The sequence below is a fragment of the Jaculus jaculus genome, chromosome 9 (genome assembly GCF_020740685.1).
Source record: "Jaculus jaculus isolate mJacJac1 chromosome 9, mJacJac1.mat.Y.cur, whole genome shotgun sequence".
Lineage (NCBI taxonomy): Eukaryota > Metazoa > Chordata > Mammalia > Rodentia > Dipodidae > Jaculus > Jaculus jaculus.
The window spans coordinates 120,195,468-120,220,601 of NC_059110.1; the positions used below are offsets into that span (position 1 = coordinate 120,195,468).

Here is a 25,134-nt window from a genome sequence, read left to right on the forward strand (position 1 = left end):
CACGGACTCCTCCGCGCCAGGCGAAGGCAGGAGGCCAGCTGTTTACCAGTCGGCTGGCTCATGCTTCCCAGCCCGTTGCTGGCAGGTGAAGGACGACCTGGCTACTGACCCAGTTGGCCAGCAGTGAAAAGAAGAAGGAGAAACATCTGTCCTTCCGCACTCAGTCATGAAGGGGGATGTGAACAGCGCGGTCAAGCCCATCGGCTGTCGGCTGGAGAGGGTTATACTCTGCATGAGCTAACCTCGGGCACTTGTGAATGTGACGATTCGGCAATCATGTTTACGGGTGTAGTTAAAGAGAGGAGGTTATCAAGTCATGTGCGTTCTTGGGAGACAGCAGTGTATGACACATGGAGAGCAGGTCATGTGGAGACGGAGCAGGCAGAGACGGGGGTGAGGCTGTCCTTCCTCCAGTGTGCGGTGCCTGGAGACAGGGAGCTGGAAAGGTAGGAAGTGATGTGCTAGAGTTCTTGCAAGGAACACCACCCTACCCGCTTTTTTTTTTTTTTTTTGAGGTAGGGTCTTGCTCTAGCCCAGGCTGACCTGGAATTCACTATGTAGTCTTAGGGTGACTTTGAACTCATGGCAATCCCCCTGCCTCTGCCTCCCAAGTGCTGGGATTAAAAGTGTGTGTGACCACGCCCATCTCCAACTCTTATACTTTTTAAAATGTATCTTTCTTTTTGTTTCACACCCACATTTTGAACTTAGGGCCTCCAGAATCCTGAGGGAACATTTTTCTATTGTTTTCCATTAACTGGTTTGCTGGTCTTTGTGACAACAGCCCCAGGACACTTGTCCAGGCTGTGGACCCAGTCAGAGAACCCCAGGCATCTGCTTTTCCCAGGAGACCTCCCGACACCTCACCCGAGTCCCAAGGCCTGTCCGTGCACTGTGACTGGCACTGTGCCACCCGCCTGAGGCCCACGTCTCCCTGGGAGGAACAAGGCAAGTCAGGGCCTCACAGGTCCCCAACTTCGAGGCTGAGGAGTCCCCAGTGGTGAGTGAGGTGGATGTCAGATGGGGAGGAAGGAAAGAGCGAGCAGACAAAAGAGGCCAGCGTGCTGAAAATCACGTGATCAACTTTAATTTCCCTGGAGAGAGCTCTGCAGAGCCCAGGCGGTGGTGAGCAGCCCTCTGCTGCAGGTGCGCCCACGGAAACGCGGCTTGTGGAGTCTGACCAGCAGAAGTTCTTTACAAGGGGGCACATGTGGACCCTATGCCCCAGCAGCCAGGTCCCAGGAGGAAGGAGTGGAAACAAAGATGACCAAGAAAGGCCCCGACTGGCACAAAGCAGGTAGCGAGTGGGATGGACATGGAGTGAGATGGGGAAACACTGGCAAGTTCATCGAGAGCAGAGCGACGGACCCCCAGGCCAGGGGCTGGGCTGAGGCTGCTGCAGGCAGGACTAAAGTCGGCCAGATGGGTCACTGCGGAGGCGTCGCCTGGCGCCCAGCAATCCCAGAAGGCCCATAGTAGCCTCCCGCCTCTTCAGCCTCTATCCTCTGCTGGGTGAGCAGGTGCCCAGTGATGGCATGCATTCCTGTGTTTCCTTTCCTAATCAGGACTGACTCAACAGGAGCCCCAGAAAGCGGCAAGAGGGACTCTCCATCTGCTTCCAGCTCTCCCGGCTCGGGGCCCAGGGAAAGCTCCTCCCACACAGCATGGCTGGTTTAAGGCTGGATGAGGGTCGTGGTCAGGGCTGGCTGGTTCTGTCTGCTTCTCTACGAACTAGCTCAGACCCTGCACCCAACCAGGGAGGAAACAGGAAGTGGTAAGAAGTGGACTGAGAGAAGCCCCATCAAAGACCTAGGGCCTTTTGTGCCTGAGCCATCTGGAAGAACGGACAGGAAGCCAATGCCAAAACGGCAGGCATGGAGGTCCCACTGGGGTTCCATAGCAGCCTGGCAGAATGGAGCAGAGTGGAGAGATATCCAAATATACTTGGAGCTTTGTGTCTTACAGAGACACCTGTAAGTCTCAGAGTCCCTGAGGTCCCCAGCCACTGTCAGGAGGCTATGAACTGGAGAGAGCGGGCTGCTCTCATCAGCCCAGAGTCAAGGTCAACTACAGAGGGTGTGGCTGTCCCTCTTGGGAGCTGACATTCACTGCCCCAACCCTGACCCTTTCACTGTTGTGGCTCAGGAAGACCCTAGGCAAGGCCACAGTCTTCGGTCTCAAAGAAGGTTCATGCATGGCCTGGCAGAATTAAGCCAGAGGCGGAGCCCTCCTCAACCACAGTCCCTCCCTGGCCACCCATGCCTCTCTTTGGATCTCTTCCTATCCAGGGTTTCTGCCCCTCCAGTGAAAACAACTCTCCCTCTTCCATCTGGCTGCAAAAGCAAAAATAACACTGCTTTCTCATCTTTCCCCCCTGGTTAACTTTTTCCCTTAGCATTTGTTTAGTTAGGTCCCAGAAAGGGCGCAGGGGCACTGAGCTCCGAGACGCCCTCCCGCTGGCAGAGAATGCACAACAGGGTCGTCTAAGGCTGCGTACACAGAAGGAGGATGGAGAGCCCCAGGATCCTTGCAGGCACCCGCCCCGATGAGTTCATTGGCCGGAAGCTCTCTATACAGAGGCAGCCAGGTCTGGGACCATGGCCCTCTGGGCTTCCCAGCGGCCAAGGGCGTCTTGTGAATGCCAAAGCCAAGACTGCAGGGGCAAGAGGCAACGGGGTCAGCCCGGGGCAGATCCCCAGGGTCCTCAGGGTACAGGGACAGGCAGGAGAGAGAAGCCAGGAGGTCACTCGGTCTGCGGCAGAGCCGCAGGGACAGCCGGCCCGCTAGGGGTCAGCGGCATGCTTCACCAGGTAGCCACTGAAGGTGATGTAGGTGTCGAACTCGTCGCTGAAAATGGCGTTCTCGCGCTCGCCCTTGAAGAGCCGCAGCCACACCTCGTCCTGCTCCCGCAGCTCCAGCATCAGGCTCTGGCTCTGCATGATGCTGCGGTCGCTCACCTGGGCGTACAGGATCGCCATCTCCTCCTCGTTCTTCATGACGTGCAGGTACGTCTCCTTCTGGTTCCACGTGTGCACATTGAGGCTGAAGAAGTAGATGCCGGGCACGGAGCAGTAGAACTTGCCAGTGAACATGCTAAAGTGCTGGTAGAGGTTCACAAACTCCGTGTCGAAGACCACCGTCTGGAAGTAGTCGTTGCTGTGCAGGGGCTTCTTCCGACCCACGGAGAAGGCCGCGTAGTAGGTCTTGCAACGGTCTCCAGGAGCCCCCATAGATCCCTTCTGTCCTTTGGGGCCGATGTGGCCCCTGGCCCCCACGGAGCCTGTTTTGCCATACTTCCCTTGGAGGCCTCGATCCCCCCGGTCGCCCTTCTCACCTGAAACGGACAAGAAGACGCACGCCACCGAGCCGGTCAGCCTGTGACTAGGCTGCTCGCTCACTTGCCCAGGGTGCCATCCTGACTCCAGAGCCCGGGCCTAGCCCAGCCGTCCTCCCTGTCTCACCCCACAGAACTCCCGAAGCCTCGGGTTCCTTCTCAAGCCAGTCCAGCCAGCATTCCCACTTTCAATCTTGATCTAGTTTCACCCAGAAGCCATACTTTTTCCTTTCCTTCTAAAAGCCTTGGCACTGATAAAGGAACATATGGGCTTGTCCACAAGCAACAGACTCCGAGGCCAAGCCCCGGCTCGCTCTGAGCACATGGACTGCAGATGTCAGGGCTTGGCTCGGGATGCGGGCTGCAAGTGTCCCCCCGCGCCCCTCCCCCCTCACACCCAGGGTTATGCAAGGTTATCTGGGGAGAGGTGCAGTTCAGAAAACAGACTGAGGCCGCTGAACCTCAAAACAAAGGACTCGGGCCTGCAGGTCCCATGAAAGCAGAGGGGACCCCCCAGCACCCCAGAGACTCTTGGTCCCATGGGCTCCTCTCCCACCCTTCCTCTTGGAAATGGGTCAGAACCTCAAAATTGGAATTTGCTCTTTACCCCAGATGATAGCTTAGTTCTGCTCCCACACAGCTCCCTCCCCCACTGCCTCCCCAAGGAGGTCCCCCAGCCTGTCTCTGCAGCTGTCTGACCTTTCAGGATAGTGATGTTGATCTGGGGTGCTGGGATCGCCTGGTACACCGGGGTACTGGGGTCACAGCAGCGGTAGCATCGGGAAGTAGGGGGCTCCTCACCCTGGCGGGGGCTATATTTTTCATGGTTTTCTTCATTCCTGAGGAAAGAAAGCATCACAAAGTCATCAACGGTTAGGACTAAGAAATGCCCCTACTGAACTGAGTCTGGGGGTTTGCGGCCTGCCTCCGCACTCCTTCACCTGGGTGGGTAACGCTCTGATTAACACTGGCCAGGGGAGAATTCTGGAATCCTGATTCAAACTCCTTTGTTATCCGTGACAATGTAGCAGAACCGGTATTAACCCAAGCAGCAGTGGCCTCTGCAAGACAGAGGCTGTATGGGAGAAACCCATGCCTTCTGGACATGGGCTTTCAATGGCGTAGGAATTGCTGAGAGTCCAGAATACCATCTACCCAGCAGATTCCCTTATAAATAAACCGGTTTGACTCGATGTTTAAGACTCCTTTGGTAGCTGCAGACTCCGTTCCCCACCTGGCGGATAGTAACGGCGCTATGCTGCCACCTCGTGGCACCATGCAGCATTGCACCATGGTCTCCAGGCTTCTGGCTCCCCCAAGGCTGGGACAGGCTCATCTTAGACCAGCTCTTGTCTAACTCTGCTCCCCTGCCCCTCCCTACATGAACATGGAACGGGTCGTGGAGGCGCATGCCCTGGCTTTAACCACCCACAAGCCCAGGACTCTGAGGACATTCTCACCACCACCTCTCCTAAGCTTCAGCCCTCTTGCCAGAAGTCTCCATCCAGATCAGATAGTCAATAGGCCTGACAGATGTCACATGCCTAAAACTGAGACCCTCACCATGACACCTGTGGAACCTACTCTTTCCAAATGCTTCCGGCACAGGGTCAGTGCTCCAAGATGGAGCCTTCCACCTCCCTGGATGGGACTTCTGCCTCCCTCAATCTGCAGGTCCTGAGGAGTTGGGCCCTGCCTCAAAGATCCCCCAGGATCTTCTGGGCTCTCGCCATGACAGCTCCAATGCACTGGTCTATGCAGATGGCATTCCTGGAGTTTGTCTCCCACAACGATGTGCTCTTTCTGAGACTTCTTTCCATCTCCCTTCTGGAATACCCTTGGATGCAAGCCTCTCCCACAGGCCTCCCCTTTCCCAGTAGAATAAGTGTAGGTGACACACTCCCCCGTGACATGCTGGTGCTCGGTGCTTACCTCTTTCGAATCCTCCACACCCACCGCATAGCATTCTGGGAGGTGTCCGTTACCCTTTAACCACTGAGCCATCTCTCCAGCCCTCCCTCGGGTACTCTTTAAGGTTAGTATATGGGGGCTGGAGAGATGGGTCAGTGGTTAAGGCTCTTGCCTGCGAAGCCAAAGGACTCAGGTTTGATTCTCCAGGACCCATGTGCTGTATTGTACTGGGGGTGTCCTTACAGCCTTGGAGTTTACTTCCTTGTTGCCCAGGGGATGGCCTGACTGACAGCAGCCACCCAGTTAATGTTTGTGAATGAATAAAAGGAGAATAGGGGCTGAGGAGATAGCTTAGTTGAAAAGGTGCTTGCCTTGAGTTTGATCCCCATAACCCACTTTTTTGGTTTGTTTGTTTTTGAGGTAAGGTCTCACTCTAGCCCAGGCTGACCTGGAATTCACTAGGTAGTCTCAGGGTGGCCTCGAACTCACAGCAATCCGCCTACCTTTGTGTCCCAAGTGCTGGGATTAAAGGCGTGCACCAACACGCCTGGCTAACAACCCACATTTTTTAAAAGATCCGGGTATGGTGGCATATACCTATGATCCCAGCGTGGGGAGGTGGAGACAGGATCATCTTTGGGGGTTCACTGACAAGCTGATCTAGCCTACTTGGTGAGTTCCAGGGCAATGAGAGACTACATCTCAAAGAAAAAGGGAAACGTTCTCCTGAGGAATGATTCCCAAGGTTGTCCTCTGACCGCCACACACATGAGCACACTGTTGCACAGACCCACACACGTGAGCACACAGCCACATGGACCCACACACATGCACACAGCCACATGGACCCCCACGCATAAACACACAGCCACATGGACCCCCACACGTGAGCACACAGCCACATGGACCCACAACATGCACACAGCCACACAGACCCACACACGTGAACACACAGCCACACGGACCCACACACGTGAACACACAGCCACACGGACCCACACACGTGAACACAGAGCCACATGGACCCATACACGTGAGCACACAGCCACATGGACCCACATACATGCACACAGCCACACAGACCCACACACATGAACACACAGCCACACAGACCAACACACATGAACATACAGCTACATGGACCCACACATGAATACACAGCCACATGGACCCGCACACATGCATATGTAAGCTAGAGAAAAGGGAGAGGAAGAAGGAAAGGAACGGGGCTCCTTGGCCCCAAATCCCGTCCAGTGAACGTAACCCTAACCCCTCTCTCGACTTGTCCTGGTGTTCTGGATAACGAAGAAACCCAAGGCTGATGTGGAGCTGTGAGCCATGCACAGGCCTCTGAGATCTCAGGTTTGGTGTTTCTACAAAGCACCTCTCATATTCTGTTGCCTGTCTGTCACTGAAGGTCACAGACATGAAGACAGTGTCATTCAGAAGTCCTTTATAACCGGTCAGGGAACACTGACACTTGGCCTGCCTGGTCCTCACCAATCAGCTCCCATCTTGCCAATGAGTAAGATGTCTGGGTTGTGGGGACCTGCTCTTAAGGTCAGGAATTCTCTGAGGACATTGGTCACTGCCTCCTGGAACCCTGACACACATTCTCAGGGGACCAAGCAAGAATGCAAAGACAAGCTGAAAAGCCGAGCAGGAGGTGGGTTTGCTCTTAAAGGACGTGGCTACAGGGGCTGGGGGATGGCTTGGTGGTTACAGGCCTCTGCTTGGCAAGCCTGTCAACCAGGGTTCAGATCCCTAGCACCCACATAAACCAGATGCACATAGCACATATAGCAACGGGAGGCAGTGGGGAGAATCCTAAGTCACATGACCCAGTTTATTTGACCTCCTAAAAGCAAACAAGAGACCCTTTCCCAAGCAAGGTAGGAGAGGAATAACAGAGAAGATTGTTCACACACACACATACACACACACTCTCTCTCTCACATGTGCATGTGCAGTGGCACAAGTATGCCCACAGACTTACACATATAAACACACACATAATAACAATAAACAGCAAGGGGAGGGATACTGACTGGGTGGGAAGGAAAAATGGTGGGAGAGAGGTTGGGTAGAGGAGGAGGGATGAGAATTAACTAAAACAAATTGCTTTTGACACTGCCAGAATAGACGATACATAATCTACATGCCAACTAAAAAGAAAAAGAAATAGAAAGAAAGAAAAAATAAAGAACTCAGCTGCAAAATTCCTACACACTTGGGCTCCTCTAGGATTGGGATGAAGCTGGGTCACTGTCCCCAGGTTCAAACAAAAAAGCCCAAAGTCCTGGATGGAGAAATGGATTGTCTGTCTTCCAGGTCAGCCTCCCCCTGGCTCTGTCCCTTTGCATCTCCCAGGCAACCAGCGCTAGCTGAGCCCCAAGCCTCAGGCTCAACGTGGCCAGAACCAGAGCTCCTGCGGGCACGCTGCCGAGCCCCTCACCTCTCAGCGCGGTCCAGTGAGGACGGCCGCTCCTGGGTCTCCTCCTGCTCCAGCTGGTCCTGCTGATCACGTGGCACATGGCTCAGCACGGGGCCGCAGGCAATGGCCAACAGCAGGCAGCATCCCAGAGCAAGCTGCTGTCCACAGGAGCCCATCTTCCTGCTGTGACCTGGCGGGAAACAGTCGCACACAGACAGGCCTGGTTAGGGTGGGGCTCTGCAGAGAAACAGCAAGAGTGGGAACTCTTCACCCAGCCCCGCGCCACCAGGGAAGTGTTCAACCGAACTCCGTAGGGACCCACACACACTCCGGCTTCGGCTCAGCGGGGTACTGTCGAGCATGGCACTTTCAGCATCTTCCCAGCCTCTCAGTCCCTTAGCTACTGGTCCCTGACAGTGACAAAAATCCCTTATTAGGGCTGGAGAGATGACTTAACGGTTAAGGCACTTGCCTGCGAAGCCAAAGGACCCAGGTTCAATTCCCCAGGACGCACGTTAGCCAGATGCACAAGGTAGTGCATGCATCTGCAGTTCATCTGCAGCTGATGAAGGCCCTGGAGCGCCAATTCTCTCTCTCTCTCTCTCTCTCTCTCTCTCTCTCTCTCTCCCTCAAATAAATAAAAATAATATATATGTTTTTTAGATCCCACATTAGTCCTGAGCAATTATATCCAGTGATTAAGCCTCACTGGCCCTTTCCTGAGGTGGACCAGTGGGTGGAAACCGGCTGCAATGTGCTTTTGCCACCAGGGGGCGCTCAGGGAGTGTCCTCTGCCAAGTACTTTAGGGAAGATCCAGGGCAAGCCAGTGTCCCCCACAGATGGAGCTTTCAAACCAAAACCTGAGACAGGACCCTCCTCCTCCAGTGTGGAGACTCTCCTAAAAAGATAAGACCCGGGCTGGAGAGATGGCTTAGCGGTTAAACGCTTGCCTGTGAAGCCTCAGGACCCCGGTTCGAGGCTCGGTTCCCCAGGTCCCACGTTAGCCAGATGCACAAGGGGGCGCACGCGTCTGGAGTTCGTTAGCAGAGGCTGGAAGCCCTGGCGCGCCCATTCTCTCTCTCTCTCTATCTGTCTTTCTCTCTGTGTCTGTCGCTCTCAAATAAATATAAAAAGAATTAAAATTAAAAAAAGATAAGACCCCCCTGGATTCCAGTGAGTCCACTGGAGACAGAGTTTGGACTTGAAGTAGCCAGAGCATCCCCCTGTGTTCTGCTGTTAGAACATCTCCCCAGCCCTTAGCCACTTAGGCAGTCAGGGGTGACGCTCCACATTCCCAGTGAGATGGCAAACCTTGCCACCATAGAGAGGTCAAACCTAAGCCTCCTTTTACAATAAAAAAGAAAAAAAAAGTCTGACACTTCATAGGACCCACGAGGCAGGAGTAACCCCCACCTCATGTTTCTCTGCTAAGTTTAAGGAAAAGTCAAATCCTGTGACAGAGTTCTCTCTCTGGATGTTATTACGGACCAAGACGAGGCGGCCTTTGCCTGGCTTGGGGAGCTGAGACGTCCTCTGCACCTCACTTCCAGGGCGCCCCCACTGTGAGGGCCGTGTCCCTGCCTGTGGCCTAGGCTTCCTGGCTCAAGGAAGAGCTACGGTGGCTCCAGCCCCTGGAAGGAGCAGCGAGAAGCCGGCCTCCCCGCAGAGCCTCAAAGGAAGGCTCACCTCCCCCACTCAGCCTCCCGTTGTCCCTGTCACAGCTGCGCACACCTTGACGGCCCCTCTATGCAGGAGCTCAGCTGGATGCCCACCGGCTGTCTACTGACCAGCCACGCAGGGGCACCAGGGTTCAGACTTCCCAGTTACCAGGAGGCCATTTGCCACAGAAAGTGTGCATGAGGGAGCTGGAGAGGTAGGTGGCTTAGCAGTTAAAGCGCTTGCCTGTGAAGCCTAAGGACCCAGGTTCAACTCCCCAGTGCCCATGTAAGCCAGATACCCATGGTAGTGCATGCATCTGGAGTGCGTTTGCAGTGGCTAGAGGTCCTGGCATGCCCACTCTCTCCGTCTCTGTCTCAAATAAACAGGACATGTTTCAATTATCCGTGCATCCACGCCCCTCTTCTCTGGCGCACACCCATCCTGTGGTCCAGCCTCCTGCTGCTTGAATTTTGACATGCAAACTTGGGGACTCTGTTAAATTGCAGCTTCTGGTTAGCCAACGAGAGCAAGGACTTGAGGTTTCTGCATTTCCACCCACCCCCCAGCCCCCGCTCCAACACCCCCCCCCCCATGCTGCCATGGCTCTGTGGAGAGCATTTTGCATGTCCTGCTTCAGCCTATAAGCAGGCTAATGGGACTGATGGTGGCGTCAGGCATTGCACTGAGATTCCCTACAATGAGTCCTCAGGGGCCACGCATCAGGGGTCAGTCTGGAAATACCTCCTCACCCGGTCATTTCTATCCCATCCCAGGCCTCGCGCGGACCCGTGGTGAAATCTTCCAGGAGACAATAGCCACTCGTTAGTATGCCATTTATAAGTGAGAACACAGAAACTTAGCCTAGGACTGTCCCCTTCCTAAGTAGGTGGCTGCACTTGAACCTGGACAGGCTGACCTCAGGTGACACGTGTCCCACTTGTCCTGTTAAGATCCAGCCCATGCTCAGAGTAGCCGGTCCAGAAGCCTCTCCAGCCTCCCACCTGGCTGGTTTTGTTTTGCTAACCGTCTCAGACATAGAGACTTTTGCTTGGCCTGCACAAGCCCCCCCCCCCACCAGGCCCCCGACAGCCCCTTGTCCGCCTAGAGCAGCCAAGCATCCTTCAGCGCCCAAGACTTCCCAGTGCTCAACAAATATTTGTCAAGCTGAGCTCCCCAAAATCTGTTTATTCCTCTATTTTTGTATTTCCTGTCCTCCTTTGGCGCCTTCATAATTAATCAGGTTTTTTTTTCCCCCTTTTAAGTGTTAAGCTTGCATCACTTAAAAGGAAGCTTTTCTTTCTTTAAGCTTGTTTATGCTTTTTATTTTTTCCTTTTCTATGTGTGTTGGTGTACGTGACTGTCAGGGGACAACCTCGGGTGCCATCCTCAGAAACACTGTCCACCTTTTTGAGGAGGAAGGGGGACAAGACCTCTCACTGGCTGAGAGCATCAGGGAGCCTCCTGTCTCTTCTCCCTTCTGCCGGGCCCCACCAGGCCGGGCATATCCACATGGGTTCTGGGGATTGAACTTGGGTCCTCCCGCTGGCAAGTCAAGTTCTTTACTCATGGGGCCGTCTCCCCAGCCCTGCTGTTTTGTTTTGCTTTGCTTCTGTTTGAGATAGAGCATTGTTAGGTAGTCCAAGCTGGTCTTGGTTCTCCTTCTCCGCCTCCCAAGTGCTGTCAGGCACCACCACACCCAGTTTAAGCTTTTCTTTCTGGATCTGAAGTACATATACAGATTTAGAAACATGCATATATGTTTGGAAATTCTCAAGAAAGCTCCCTTGGGCTATTTTGCCCCATGGGTCCTTGGCCTTGACTCTACTGACATTTGGGGCTAGATGGTACCCTGGTACTGGGCTCTGACCTGTGCATTAGAGGGTACTTAACAGTATCCTGGGCTATGCTATACATGCTGTTAGCATTCTCTGCCAAGCTTTTTATTTATTTATTTGTTTGTTTGTTTGTTTACTTGAGAAAGAGAAAGAGGCAGAGAGAGAGAATGGGCATGCCAGGGCCTCCAGCCACTGCAAACGAACTCCAGACACATGCGCCCCCTTGTGCATCTGGCTTACGTGCATCCTGGGGCGTCGCACCGTGGTCCTTTGGCTTTGCTGGCAAACGCGTTAGCCGCTAAGCCATCTCTCAGCCCTGCCAAATTTTATGTATCTGTGTGTGCATGCATTATGTGAGGGGGATGCACACAGGGGTCCGTGGAGGCCAGAAGATAACCTTGAATGGTGCTCCTCAGGAACACTGTCTGTCCACTTTTTTTGAGACAGTCATTCACTGGCCTGGCACTTTCCAAGTAGGCTAGACTAGCTAGCCAGTGAGCTCCAGGGAATTCCCCTGTCTCTGCCTCCCAAGCGCTGGGATCAGGAGCATACACCATCACATCCCAGCTTTGCCACGGGCACTGACAGGGGATGAAACTCAGGTCCTTAAAGGACGGACCACCCGAGTTCTGGGCAGGGTGAAAGCTCTCGGCAAGGAGGTGCCCTCTGACGGCCCACCCTGCTCCAGGTCCCACAACTTGCCTGGTTCCTCCTCCTCCTCCCCAGCCCCGTCTTGTCTCCACCAATTTGTCGTAGCTAAAGATTCCAGACCCTGCCTTGTATCCCTCCCCTTCCGGGAAAAATTGCCTCCAACTGGGACCCAGTGCAACGCCCCATGTGGAATTCTGGTGAGCCTTTTTCAGTTTGGAAAAGGAGTTTCTGAGTCACTGGTCAGAAGAGAGGGAGCCCAGGATGTATTTGGGAGAGAGCTGTGACATGGGTGGGGTAGCAGGTGACATCCCCAGAAGCAGGTGGGGCCTCAGGGCTGGTGCAATGGGGCAGGCAAGGTGCTCCTCCATGGTCTCCCCTGAGTCAAAGCAAACCAAGACTACCGACTTTTCCTCTTCCACACAATACGAACGACAATCTAACCAACTCCCACGGCAACGCCGGCGTCAAGACACTAGGATCATTTTAGTCACTTTTGGGCAAAAACAATATTGCCCAACACCTACCCAAACTTGGCTCCAGATCACTGCTAGCCATTTCCAGAAACGAGCGGTGCTTCCCTGCAGTGAGGCCATCTGGGAAGTGTGCTCCACAGACAAGGCAAACCGGGGAGTTGGTCCAGGACATCCCAACCTCGGGGGTGACCCTTATGAACCTAGACCCATCTGGTTCTGCCTCAGGCTGCGTTGTGCTGGAACAACTGAAGACAATGCCAGGGAGATGGGGGTCTTGATCTGCCTTCCCCACTCCTGCAAATGACAGTGGGATACCATGGAAACTGTTCTGTGGTTTTTCCCATCAAGTCCCTCAGGGCCTATCTTGCAGTTCCCAGCCCCATTCTTTGGCCCTCCACATCTGTTTCCACCTTACCTTCACCCCAGCAAGAGGGAACCCCCTTTCACAGGAGAAGGAGGCACTCCTTCCCAGACCTTCTGTGGTGAGGCCTTTAAAGAAACAATATTCACGCACGAGTTTCCTGACGTCCCTGTAAACTCGGTCTCATTGCCTCTGGCCCCGAGCACACCGCAGTGTGCCTGTGTGCATGGTGGCCTCCTGGAGCCCAGGGCTGCCCATGTGGGTTCCCTCCGATACCCCACCCAACCCCGTGTCGTTCAACAAAAGCATTTTGTAAACACGGTATTTTCCTTTAAGCCTCATCGGGCGAGCAGCTGTTCCAGAGACGAGAACCCTGTAATCTCTTTGAATTGGAAGGAGCCAGAGCCGCCGGGCTGCCTGCAATTGCGGCATGCCCATGGCCCGCCTGGCATTGTGTGAGAGCCAGCAGGAAGTGATTCAACCATAAATTAAACGTATTCCCGAACCTCAACAATATCACAGACCAGAGAGGGAACCGGACAAGCTCTTCATTACAAGTAGTGAGCAAAATGGTGAGTGAACATTTCAGACCTGCGCCCTCCCACACAGTGGCCACTTGCCACCTGAGGGTATGGAATCTGACTCAAATAAAAACAAAATAAAATGCAAGCGTGGGCACGGTGGCGCATGCCTATACTCCCAGAACTCAGCAGGTTGAGGCAGGAGGATCCCGAGTTTGAGCTTAGTCTAGGCCACATAGTGAGACTCTATCTAAAAAGAACAAGGGCTGCTGGTGCAGGCGAGTGGTGGAGCACTTGAGAAACATGTACAAGGTCTTGGGTTCCACTGACAGCACAACCAAAACACATAAATAAAATAAAATTCAAAAAGCCAGGCGTGGCGGCACACGCCTTTAATCCCAGCACTCGGGAGGCAGAGGTAGGAGGATCGCCGTGAGTTCGAGGCCACCCTGAGACTCCATAGTGAATTCCAGGTCAGCATGAGCTAGAGTGAGACCCTACCTCGAAAATCCAAAATAAATAAATAAATAAATAAATAAAATAAAATTCAAAGTTCCATTCACCAGACGCCGTGGCCCGGCTTCAGGCTCGGGATCAGTATGTGACGGAGTGTGGTCGTCCTGTTGGGAAGTAAAGCGGAGCCTTTCAGACACTGTAATGAGCTCTACCAGCAGTTCTGTTCTAGATTAAAATGAAGTCAGTAAGGGAGGATGTAAGAGCTACGAACAAACAGAGGCCAGAAGTCTGGGAGTCATTTGGACCAACTAGACTCCTTCCTCTCGCGTATCCGGCACATCTAATCCCCCGCCAGCCGCCCTTCACAGCCCGAAGGTCGATGCTCCATGCCGCCCTCGTCCCCACCAGATGCTTCCCAGGGCTCCTGGCTGCCAGCCAGGCCCTGATCCACCCAAGGCAAACCTCTTCATCTGCCTCTGCGAGGGCCTGGACCCCACCCCGAAGTTTTCCATTGCTCTCCGAGGACGCCTGGCATGAGAGGTCTGGCTCCCACACTTCACAGCTTCCGGCTCGAGGGCACGCTCCCTCTCAACCTTGAACACTCCGTGTACCTCACACACGCGCACCATCTCCGCCTCCCGACGACCGCCAGAAGCTCAGGACTGCCCACCCTCTGCTCTGATGCTGGGTGGAAGTCTCCCATTGACTGCTGGATTCAGGTATAGGGTGCCAAGAGAAAGAAAATGCTATGTTAGGGTGCCCTTTGGCAGTTAAGGTGCCCTGACATGTTATTGACTCTCAGCCTTTTCCTTTCCTCAGAGGTCAACCAGTGAACTGCTCGTTCCCCAAACTCCCAAACTTGTGATGGACAGAGGTGACAGAATGGCTTCCTGATGTCCAGTGATGCCTGTTCAGCTGTCCCAGAAGTCCCTGCCCGGCGAGGCAGGGGTTTGTGTTTTCCCCAATCACGCAGGGGCATGGGGACCCCTCACTGGAGAATGCTAAGCTCTGGGGATGAGATGAACCTCTGGAATGGTCGTGTGTGTCCTGGGGCCCAGCTCCTCCTCACTCTCTTTGTCTTTCCTAAAGTTGTTTCTATCTCACAGATGAGGATTCAGTATATATATAAAATTTATTTATTTGAGAGAGAGAGTGGGTGTTCCAGAGCCTCCAGCCACTGCAAACGAACTCCAGAGGCATGCGCCATCTTGTGCATCTGGCTTACGTGGGTCCTGGAGAACCGAACCTGGGACCTTAGGCTTTCCAAGTAAGTGCCTTAACCACTAAGCCATCTCTGCAGGCCCAAGCACCTTTAGTTTTTTTAAAGTTTGGAGGTTTCCCTGGCTGCCTCCATTCCTCTGGGGCTACTTGCAAGTTCAAGAGCAAAAGACTTCTTTTCCCTGGCTAAGAGTCAAGCCTAATATGGGGCAGAGCAGTGAAGGGAGGAGAGAACTGAGAATCTTCCAGCCTGATGCCTCTCCCTCCTCTCTCAGGGCCACTGTGCTTTGGCCAAGAAGACTCACCTGGAGCAAAGAGAGAAATTCACTCTGCCCAAGCCCTACAGGCAAGGTGCCACGTGGCAGCCAGGCCTCCCAGGGGCACGTGGCCAGCCTGGCCTGCAGAGCTACACGCGTCCGGTGGAAACAAAGGTCTCCTTGAGCAGGGCAGCTGTCCTCAGATCACCCCCTCGCCCCTCCAGGCTGAGGAGCCTTGGGCCCCAGGTTCACCCTGCTTTGAGAGCCATGTGAGAGAGAAGAGGACCCAGCAGCTCATGCCAGGGCCCTCTCTGCAGGTGCCCTGGCCCACTGCCCACTCCTCTGCTCTGGGTGCTGACCATTCCCAAGATTCAGAGAGGAAAGGACCTGGGAATCCTGTGGCCGGGCTCCACCATACTCTGGCCTTTGCCGGCACACAAAATCACCTTTGTCTGGTTGGCCCAAGCTGGACGTCCACCAGGGTCTCACAGGTACTGCCCAGGGGTGCTCAGACAGAACTTGGGTCCCCACCTAGTGGCTCCTGAGTCAGTAATATGACTTGTGGGTCCTGCCACCACCTGCTGCAGCCCAGGCTGTTCACAGCAGGGTCACCAGTGACCTTGGTGGTACCAAGTTTTCCCCTACCCTCCTCTGTCATGAGGACTTCATTTTCAATTTGTTAATTAATTTATTTTTTAAGATTTTTTAAAATTTATTAGAGACAGAACAAGAGGAAGAGAGAGGCACACACACAGAGAGAATGGGTGCACCGGGGCCTCCAGCCACTACAAATGAACTCCATATGCATGCGTCACCTTGTGTATCTGGTTTACATGGGTCCTGGGGAATGGAATCTAGGTCCCTAGGCTCTGCAGGCAAGAACCTTAACCCCTAAGCCATCTCTCCAACCCCAATTTATTTATTTTTGAGGTATGATTTCCACTCTCACCTAGGGGTGCCTAGAATTCATTATGTCACCCAGCTTGGCCTTGGGCTCATGGAGATTGTCCTTGCCTCAGCCTCTTGAGTGTTGGGATTACAGACATGGGATGAGAGGCCATGCTCAGCGTGAACACTTTAAAACACCTGCCAATTTGGGATAGATACGCTTTCACTGGCCCAGGCCCTGGCTACCTGGTCTTCCTGGTATAGATCAGACTAGCTTTGACATCATGATGTAGCCCAGGCTGGTTTTGAACTCATCACTGTCACGTTCTCATCCCCCTTGTGCTGGGATTACCATGCCGATGGGATTTTTCCCTCCTGCATCTCGCCCAGAACAATAGCTGCTTTCCAGGGCTGCGGCCCCACTCTCAGCTCCTCTTGCTCCCAACCGTTTCTGTCTGTCACACCTTGGATCCACACTGCCTTGTCCCCTCCCCACCCGTAAGTGGGGCTGAGTCCCAGGACTGAGCTCTCTGGCACACCAGCCACACAGGGCTGTTTAAATTAGTTAAGACTAAACACAATATAAAAATTTTTTAAAGTAAAACATCCATTCCCAACTTCGGGAGTCAAATTCTAGACACTCATGATGCTGGTGGCCACTACTGTGAACAGCCCAGTGCCCGGAGGACTTGTCCACCGTGGCTGAATATGCCCCTGGTCAGCAAGGCCCTGAACCCATATTTTTCAGCTATCTGATGGACACCCCACTTTGCCCTGCCACACAGCTCTTACACCTCTGGTTTACTCATCCACTCTGCACTGTCCCTACCATCCTGGCTTCTTGGTTAGTAAGGACACTATCCTCTTGGGCCAGAAGTCTGGTGGCCACCAAGACTCTTGCTTTCCAATGTCCCGCCACATCGAACCCATCACTATTCCCCACACCCCCCACCAAGTCTCTTCTCTTCACTGCTCCCTGACCTCAGCACCTTTCCTCTCTGGTCCAGGGTCTCCCATCCTCCGGGCTGTTCCCCACATGGCTTCCCAGAATCAGCTTTAAAAGATGGAAGTTGAGAGCTGGAGAGATGGCTTAGCGATTAAGGCACTTGCCTGCAAAGTGAAAGGACCCAGGTTCAATTCCCCAGGACCCACATAAGCCAGCTGCACAAGGGGCACACGCATCTGGAGTTCGTTTGCAGTGGCTAGAAGCCCTGGCGCACCCATTTTCTCATTCTCTCTCTCTCTCTCCCTGCCTATTTCTATATATATATATCTCAAATAAATAAAAACATTTTTTAGAAAAGATGGAAATCGGAACATTGCTCTTGATTTTCAAGGGTGTCTAGTGACATTAAAGGAAGTGTTTAAACCCTGAGCACTAGCTCGGGCTGCCTTGTCCTCCGTCATCCCACATGACCCCTCACGTCTAAATCTACCCCTGCTCACTGGCCCTCCTGCTGCCGCCTTCCCCAGCTCACCCTTCAGGCTGGTGTCGCTTCCTCTAGCAGGTTTCCTGGACCCCCACCTGCTGCCCCTGCCCCCCGGCACCCAGTGCTGAGCTGCTCCTTGGGTCACCAAAGTCCTGGACTAGTAGTGCCCGGGCATTCGAGCTCCTGGAAGGTGGGAGCCGTGTCTCATCCAGGCACCCTCTGGCATCTGGTATCACTTTGTACCTCCTTCCATCAGGCAAGAACTTCGCCTCCCCTTTTGATCTGTCCCAGGTAGCAAAACCACCCTCCCAGCAGCTCAAGGGCAAAGCAACGTGGGTGTTGTTGCCCGGAGCTGGCCTTTGCCAAATGCTCTTCCTCTCTGCGCTCTAAAAACCTCCTGTCAGGCTGGAGAGATGGCTTAACGGTTAAGCGCTTGCCTGTGAAGCCTAAGGACCCCGGTTCGAGGCTCGGTTCCCCAGGTCCCACGTTAGCCAGATGCACAAGGGGGCGCATGCGTCTGGAGTTCGTTTGCAGAGGCTGGAAGCCCTGGCGCGCCCATTCTCTCTCTCTCTCCCTCTCCCTCTGTCTTTCTCTCTGTGTCTGTCGCTCTCAAATAAATAAATAAAAAATGAACAAAAAAATATTTAAAAAAAATAAAACCTCCTGTCCAGCCCCAAGCCACCTTAGACCAGCTTAGAAACCACAGGAGCCCCCAACAGACAGATAAGGTAAGTGATGGCGGCTGTGCCATAGGGAGCAAAACCATGGTGGCTGATAGAGGTGGCTCACATGTAGTGAGGGGTAGAGACTGTACTAGACCAGAAAACACTGACTTTCTGAGAAGAAGGAAGGAAAGGAGGGAGGAAAGGAAGAGGGAGGGAGGGAGGGAGGGAAGACAGGAAAAAAGGAAGGAGAGAGAAATGAAGAAAGGAGGAGAGAAGGAGAAAAGAAGAAAGGAAGAGAGGAAGGGAAAGGAAAAAGGAGTCTGGGAGGAAGACAGCAGATCCCACCAGCTGCATTAATTAATGCAACTGGGCGGATATTTACTGACATGGAAAGATGTTTCTAGAGCCACGAGGAGGGAAGACATGTAGGTCGGACACATGCATGCTCCTGGTCCACACTCCCCGTGCAGCCGCCCCGCCGCTCCCGACAGTTTCCAGGAGGGACGAAAACACCGCTGTCTAACATTTTCTTATTTTGGTTTTTCTGGGATTTTTTTTTTCCCTCCTATAACAATCTCATAATTTTTTTTCACAGTGAGTACACATTATTTTCCACTTAGAAAATGACAAATAAGCCCCACCCTGGGGACCAAGGGGCCTTTTGTTTATTCCAGGGAACTTGACTGTGTGTAAGAAAGTTGTGGGGGTGGGGGAGGGGTGTGTTGTGGCAGATTCGAGGCTCACGTGGAGCCACTGGGATATGGATCGTAAATGCTGGTGCTCGGGCCTGCAGCGAGTGCCTGTGAGGGCCTGCGAACTGTCAGCAGAGAGACTCTGGGAGCCCAGGGAACAAGGAAGAGGCCGCCCCAGACTTGGGAGTGAGCAACTCCCACACTGCGCTCGGGGCCGGGACACCCACCTGTTGGTGTGACAGCGGGAGTGGATGCCGCTCCCTTGGCTCTGAGGGAGCTGCCCTCCAGCTGAGCCCCTCCACCCATTCATTTCACAAAGGGTCCCCGAGACCCCGTTGCATGCCTGGCACAGTACAGGCATTGGGGACCACCATCGACCTTCTCAGTGCTGACTTGCAGAGATCTCCGTGGCGCCAGTCTGCTAGTACCTTGGCATTTTCCCCACTGGAATTTTTAACTCCTTTGGATTCAGCACAGGGTCACCAAGTGCACCCCCTTTCATACCTTCAGATGTGTGTACCCCTGGGGTGTTCCTTTTTAGGATCTTGCTCTTGCAGGGTGGAGACAGAACAGCGTCTTGGTAAGCTCGGAGAAGCAGAGTGCATGTGCGGGCTTGGATACAGGTGGTTTCCTCTGTCCCCAGTGTCCCATGGGGAGAAGCCAGCCTGTGCCACTGGGCATGAGGGAGCATTGCCTGTAATCAATGCCGCCACTCAGAAAGCTGAGACAGGGGCTGGCTGGAGCTCTAGGCCAGCCTAGGCTATACATCCAGTTGGAGAGCAGCCTCAGAAACACAGGGAGACCCTGTCTCAAAGCAGTAATGACAATAGGGCTGGGAAGATGGCTCAGTGTTGGGCAAGCCTGATGGCCTGAGTTCAGATCCCCAGAGACCACAGAGAGCTGCATGCAGCAGCACGCCTATAGTGAGAGGGGAGATGGAGACCGGAAAATCCCCAGAAGCTCATGGGCCAGCTGCCGCGGTGAACAAGAGACTCTGCGTCAGACAAGGCAGAAGGTGAGGACCTACCTGGGGTTTGCCTTCTCACCTCCACACACCCACCGTGGCACATCCGCACCCACACTTCCTTACACCCATCCAATGGTTTCAAAACTAATGATAACAGGGCTGGAGAGATGGCTTAGCGGTTAAGGTGCTTGCCTGCAAAGCCTGAGGCCTCACGTTCGACTCTCCAGGTCCCACATAAGCCAGACATGCAAAGTCTCACATGCACGCAAGGGGCGCCCACATCTGGAGTTCTATTGCATTGGCTGAGGCCCTGGGTATGCCAGCTCTCTCTCTATCTCATATATATGTGCATATATATATATATATATATATATATAAATATATATATGTATATGTATATGTATATGTATATATATATAAAGTCATGTGGTTATTTCCAATAAAAGCTGACACTCTGAACAGATTGGGGCTGCATCTTGAGATCCCGAATTCTGGGGCGCAGACCTGGCGTACCAGCTTTCTTCTTTTTCTCTCTTTTTACCCAATAAAACTTTGCTTCACGCCCCCCCCCCCAGAAAAAAGCCAGTCTGTTAGGCTTGCCTCAAAAAAAAAAGAGAGAATGATGATGAAGCCAACATGAGCACTTTGCCAGGGTCCCTACGGCCACACCCCGGTGTCCAGAAGACCATGTGAAGAGTCCTTACTGGCAGCTGGGAGGGGGTGCATGCTGTCGTCCCATTCCCTGAGGGCTGTCTGTGGTCTGTGGTCTGTCGTGGGTGGTGCCACCAGGGTCCAAACATTGGAGGAAGGACCCTCAGGGAGAAGGCAGGCTTGGAAGTTAGCCTCCCCAGAAGCCCAAGCTATGCCTAGGTCTCCAGTCTCCTCTGTCCACTTCCTTCAGCCTGGTAGGCCTTACAGAGCCATACGTTGCCTCCCTAGACAAGCCCTTGTGGGGCCCTAGAGGAAAGACACTGACAACCACAGAAGCTCCATGGCCACTCCAGACCCTTCCCCTCCCAGCACAGCTGTCCCCAGAGTCCTACGGGTCAGAGAGAGGTTCAAGCCTAACCTGGCTTCTGGCTTGCATTTGCCCAATCCCACCCAGCTGGCAGCTCCCCCAAGTGAAATCTTCCCTGGTCCCCAGGGCAGCGAGCGACTGGTATCCAGATGGCCCCCATGGACAGGACGGTGGGGGGGGGGGGTGCAAGCCCAGGATGTGGGGCTTTTCACCGTGTGTGGCTTTAGCAGTGGTCAGGAGCATGTCTGGCCCAGCCCTTGGCACCAAGAACTTTGCTTCTTCATGCCCACCCTGCGCCTGCCTGGCTGGGTCTCTTCCTCTCCTTGTCACTCAGGCGGCTGCTCTCCGTCCGCTGCCACCGCCTGCTCAACAGTCTTATTTCAAGCAAAATACCTACGGGGCCAGGAAGATGGTCAGAGGCAGAGTCCCAGCCAATGCTCAGAGCCCTGACAGCAGTCCTAGGCCAGGTGCCCAAGGAGGGGCCGGTAGGCCAGCCCGAGCCTCAGAGGCAGGCTGGAAGTCCCAGTGGACAGCGACAGGGCCGGGGAGGGGGAGGAGCTCCAGGGCTCTAGCCTGCACCCACTATGATCCAGGAGGGACAACGTGAGGGGTGCCCACTGATACACATAGAGCCACCACTGCCAGAGCCCCAGCATCACCCATGACCCCTTTCCCAGAGCCCTGAGACACAGTTGCCCTTCCCCGCCCTGTGACAACTAATAGGCCCCACCCTGCTCACGGGCCTGTCCCTTCCCCAAAATGGACCCGAAGGGACTCAGCATTCTCCTTCCAGCTTGGGGAAGAGGGACAGAGCAGTCACTTGTTCAGGTTGTGACCCTCCGTATGCCCAGCCGGAACAGAGAGCCAGGCCAGGCCCTGAAGTTTGGGGCCAGGAAGCTAGTGGCCACGGAGTTTTCTGTCCTCTGTCAAACTGCTCTCTGGAGCAGACAGGACATCTCTCGCACCTCTTGAAGGTGTCAGGGAGGTGGCAGGGTCCTGTCTGGGCAGCCACCGTGTGTCACTTGACAGGAGTGGAAAGCAGATTTCGGCGAGTTAAGCCGGGGTAGATGGAGCACTCTGCAGTCGCCGTCCACACACCAGAGTCCCTGAGGCCCTCAAGGCCAGAGCCCAGGCTCTTCCCTAAATGTCCTTTTGTATCTGGAGAGGTGGTCAGACAGTGTGGGCCTTGGGCAGTCAGAAACAGCAGGCGGAAGGGAACAACTTCGTCCTGCCCTTCTGGCCTCACACCATCACTCCACCCTCCCCTAAGTTCCTGGGGCCTTGGGCCACCCCGGCTCCAGGAACTGTGACCCACCAGAAAGCCTGGCCCCTGGGGACAAGATGTAAATGGGAAGCTGGTGTCCGGTGAGGACTGATCATTTCTACGAAATTCTTTTCATCTTTGTTTTGATGGGTGAGGTTCGATGCCAGAATATTTGGTTTGTGAGTCATGCTCATTACAGCCCTGGGGGGGGGGGGGCGAGGGGAGGCACCAGGAAGGACAACAGAAAGAAGCATGCTCAGAGAGAATTCCTGCCCTGCTGATCGCCCTGAATAGGGAGGTTGCAGCCCGAGATGAGCAGGGAGCTGCCTGCACCCTCCCAGGACGGCATGCGTTTCCTCAGTGCCTGCTGGGGAAGGGCCACCGGCAGGCCGACCCCAGGCCTCCTGGACCACTCTTCCGTCCAGTCCACGAGCTTCAGGGAGCACCTCCCTTGACTTTGCAAGGGATGAGATATCAGGGAGACAGACAGACAGAGAGGCAGAGAGAGGGAGAGGGAGAAGCTTGCTGTCTGTCTCTCCTGCCTTCTTGCTGAAGGGGAAACTTGGAACCCTTCTCAGTGTCCCCAGCCTAAGTGGAATGTTCTAAGAATAGTCTTGGGGATGTAGTGGCCCGTGCACTGGCTGCAGGGCCCTGGGCAAGCAGGCAGTCCCTCGAAGCCCCCCTGGTAAGAGCTCCCCCGGCAGAGTTGTTGAGGCTGGTTGCGGGAGGGGGCTTTCCAAGGTCCCCTCTCCTCTGGCTCTACATGGATGACGGGGACATGGGGCAGTGCCCCTTACTCTTAGCCCTCTGCCTTCTCCATGGGTTTACCACCCCCCACCCCATAAGCAGAAACACTACGCAGACAGACGTGGTGGAGACCTGAAGATCACACTGTCCCCGCCACAGAAGGCAGGACTGTCAAATGTGTCTGTGTGCATGGTCACTTGGGCCTCCTCTGCCCACAGTGTGCACTTTCAGCACTATGAAAAGTGGAGCCCAGGCAACCTCCAGGGACGCCACTCAGTCCACAGGGATCCAAAAAGTCAGTCCAAAGATATTATTCATTTCCTTCCTTTCTTTCCTTCTTCCCACCTTCCTTCCCTCCCTCCTTCCTTCCTTCCTCTTCCCTCCATTCTCCTCTTCTATCTTCCTTCTCTCCCTCTCTCGATCGCTAGCCTCCTGTCCCAGCCTCTCTAGTGCTGGGATCATCAGCTTGAGCCATCACACTTGGCAAAAATTAAAGGATTTTTTGTTTGTTTGTTTTTCTCAGTAGTAGGGGGTGGAACCTTTCACGGGCCAGGCAAATGTGCACCACCAGGCCATCTCCAAACCTCATCTCCAAGGCTTGGTGAAAACGTGCCCTGTGACCTCCGTTCCTAGAAGCTAGGTGAGGCGGGAGAGGCAGGATGGATCGCAGGGAGGCAGCGTCCTCCCACCCTCCCAACGACCGAGGGCCGGGCCGGGCTGAGGAGCAGACGCGCGAGGAGGTCGACACGGAGCACGTAGCTCTGCAGGGCTGGGGGCAGCCTGGGTGGACCCACAGAGAGACAGTATGGAACTCAAGCTAACTGAATACACCTATACCTGCTGACGTATCCAGACAGTAGGGCAGTGGCCAGTTGATGGACATGCACCGTGCAAAGGCTGCGAGACCCAGCGGAGACCTCAGCCCAAGGCCAGGGCCACTCTCAGCACCAAAGTCGGGTTTTTAGAAGCTGGGAGGGTCCCTGGGGAAGGGACATTTGTTTTTTCCTGCCCAAGCTGGATACCCTCCAGGAACACCAAGGCTGTCCGAAGAGGGGGCCGAAGTCCTTACTTCCTGTCTCGTGCAGGGACTCGAGCTGACCACAGACAACACAGGACAAACCTGGATCTCAGGGTCCAGGTGACATGGCAGGGACGGGGCAGTGCCAGGTTCAGAAGTGGGCAAGAAGAAGCATTTTTTTTTCTCCTTTCACACTGTCAGAAAGCACTAGGAAAAGAATGGGACTGGACAAGCACGCCACAAAACAGTGACAGCTCAGCCAGTCCAGCTGGTCCTGAGAGCATCCCTCTACCGAAAAGCCCGCCTCCTGCATGCTCCCAGAGAGGCCCAAGATCGCGTCTCTGCAAGGGGAGTTGGTGAAAATGGCACAAGGCTGCCCCCAAAACTTCTGCTCTCTGCGTCCCTGTGCCTCAAGTGCCAACCTGGCCCTCCCACCTTAGTCCAAGGAAAGTGTCTGCTCAGCCTTGCTCTGGCAGCCAGAGGAAAGCCACGAAGGCAGGAGCCGAGCCGAGCCGAGCCGAGCCAGGGAGACACACTGCCTGTTGGCCGGGCCGCCTACCTTCCAGCTGAGCCTGCCCGCACCAGTGGAGTCCTCCGTAGCTCAGGGCTCGCCAGGCACCGTCTCTTAAAGCATCTCCCAGGGGCTCAGCCTCCTCCCGCAGGTCAGAGAGGAAGCCTCAAAGGAGAGCAGCAGGAAAAAAAAGAAAAAAGTCCCGCAGGGAAGGAGGGGGGAGGGTGCAGGCAAGAGCGCCTCTTCCCTACACCTTCATCTCCTCAGCTGCTTCCAAGGGCTCTTTGGCCAGAAACGGAAACGTGGTTTCTCAAAAGTAAAGGAAGAGAGGAAGAGAGCAGGACAAACACGCAAAGAGCAAACCCCAGCCAGATGTGAGCCGCCGAGGAGCCTAGAACGCTCCTAGCGCATTTTATCCAAACAGCAGCCTGCAAGGATTAACTGTGTGTGTGCCCAGCTGGCTGGCTGGCTGGCCCTCCCTCCCTCTGGCCACCCCAGGGAGCCAACCCAGGCTAGGGAGTGGGGCAGGGGAGCACGTCTGTGTGTCCAGAGGTCCTTCCAGATGTAGAGGTGGCTGGGAGCCCAGGATGAGCATGCCCTATGCAGTGTGGGGGAGCTCAGAATGACTAAGAACCCCAAGTTTCTTGGCGATAGGGGTATGGGTTTTAGGAACTTAGGCATACCCCATGCTCCGAACCATAACCCACCTGGGATACGTCCATCAGGGCATCCACCTGGCTCCAGGGACCACAGACAAGTTTGGAGGCATCTGTGAACCCCTCTGAGTCAGGATGACGGCTGAATGCATGAGTGTGTGCATGTT

The 25,134-nt window shown here is 54.5% G+C and overlaps 1 protein-coding gene across 2 annotated transcripts; it reads right to left on the minus strand.

Annotated features, from left to right (window-relative positions):
• Window positions 1–1,062: 1,062 nt before the first annotated feature.
• C1qtnf1 (C1q and TNF related 1) lies at window positions 1,063–24,684 on the minus strand. 2 transcript variants are annotated; one of them, XM_045159470.1, is made up of 4 exons: window positions 24,360–24,684; window positions 7,701–7,916; window positions 4,034–4,173; window positions 1,063–3,334 (listed from the first exon to the last, which is right to left on the minus strand). In XM_045159470.1, exons 2-4 carry the CDS (start codon window positions 7,853–7,855, stop codon window positions 2,784–2,786), a joined length of 846 nt encoding a protein of 281 aa, XP_045015405.1. In that variant the 5' UTR covers window positions 7,856–7,916; window positions 24,360–24,684; the 3' UTR covers window positions 1,063–2,783. The 2 variants fall into 2 exon arrangements, with proteins under 2 accessions (XP_045015405.1, XP_004655301.1); XM_004655244.3 differs by having other exon boundaries at window positions 7,701–7,869; window positions 24,360–24,683.
• Between the last annotated feature and the right edge of the window lie 450 nt (window positions 24,685–25,134).

What these genes read in the sequence shown, in the direction of transcription:
- C1qtnf1 (XM_045159470.1), bottom strand. Translation starts at nt 7,855, where the DNA reads ATGGGCTCCTGTGGACAGCAGCTTGCTCTGGGATGCTGCCTGCTGTTG. An exon ending in TCACTGGACCGCGCTGAGAG is followed by an intron (nt 4,174 to 7,700) that starts GTGAGGGGCTCG and finishes TTCTTTCCTCAG; the next exon opens with GAATGAAGAAAACCATGAAA. An exon ending in CAACATCACTATCCTGAAAG is followed by an intron (nt 3,335 to 4,033) that starts GTCAGACAGCTG and finishes TGTCCGTTTCAG; the next exon opens with GTGAGAAGGGCGACCGGGGG.